Below are 1,021 nucleotides of genomic sequence, written 5' to 3' on the forward strand. Positions count from 1 at the left end.
AGTAGCTTAAGTAAAGTAATAAAATTTCCTTATTTGTAGTACATAACTCAATAATACATTGTCTACTTAAAAACGACCAAATATCAGTCTGTTCAAGAGAACTATTTATTTTCTTGCATAGGTTTCTTGTAAGCTTTGGAAAAAGTGCTCTAGCCTCAGTAAACTCAGCACCAATCTTACTCTGAAAGAGCACATTGAGCTTTGAAAGCAATTGGACAGCCTCTGCATAGCTTTTGATGCTTCAACTTTGGTGCTTTGCCATGGGCAGGATCCTTTGGTAGAGATGTATCATTGACTGTACTTGTTTGTGGATGAATACCAGTGGAAGCATGGATATCTGGAAGCAGAGCTGAGAGATTGACAGGGGAAGCTTCTCTAGAATAAGTGAAAACAATTTCACTAGCATCCTTGAGTGTTCCATCTGGGTTCTGTGCACATCCAAGCTCCTCAGACATAATGATCAATAAGTTTTAATAGTGGTTTTCATTACATTATGCATTTATTTTACAAAATGGAGGTGGCCTGTACAAAAAGTGGCTCTCTCTGGGTCAAGATCTGTACTGTCACATGACCCAAAATTTCCTTTAATTAAGCATATTCTCGATCTCACACCTTAATGCTTAATGCTTAATGCCCTTTATACTTAATATACCTCTATTTTCCTGCCTACCAACTTGGTGGATCAAATTTTTCATACTTATTGAGAGGAAATGCTAAACTACAAGTATGCTTATTGACAGGTTTCACTGTACTTGTATTATATTTAAATTATAATCTTAAAAAAAGAGTTATATTTATAATATAATAATGTAATAATAACTATTGTTATCTTATAATTTATACAAAAGGTATATTAATGTATATAATAGTGTAAGAGCACTTATTATACCCTATTATCTTAATAAAAGTATACTATAAGTATATAATATGTACATTATACTTAGATTATCTTGGGGGCAACTGATACCTAACTTGCTTATGTAATCAACAGCTGAAGATTGAGAGCATATAATGACACACT

At 32.9% G+C, this 1,021-nt stretch overlaps 1 protein-coding gene across 1 annotated transcript; it reads right to left on the minus strand.

The window, feature by feature from the left end:
- Nucleotides 1-176: 176 nt before the first annotated feature.
- On the minus strand, nt 177-455 carry FOMMEDRAFT_150537 (uncharacterized protein; the record flags this gene model as incomplete). The annotated part of the gene is made up of 2 exons (XM_007261829.1): nt 177-337; nt 401-455. The coding sequence occupies 2 exons, from the start codon at nt 453-455 to the stop codon at nt 177-179; spliced, it is 216 nt and encodes a 71-aa protein (XP_007261891.1).
- Nucleotides 456-1,021: the final 566 nt, after the last annotated feature.

The sequence above is a fragment of the Fomitiporia mediterranea genome (genome assembly GCF_000271605.1).
Source record: "Fomitiporia mediterranea MF3/22 unplaced genomic scaffold FOMMEscaffold_1, whole genome shotgun sequence".
NCBI lineage: Eukaryota > Fungi > Basidiomycota > Agaricomycetes > Hymenochaetales > Hymenochaetaceae > Fomitiporia > Fomitiporia mediterranea.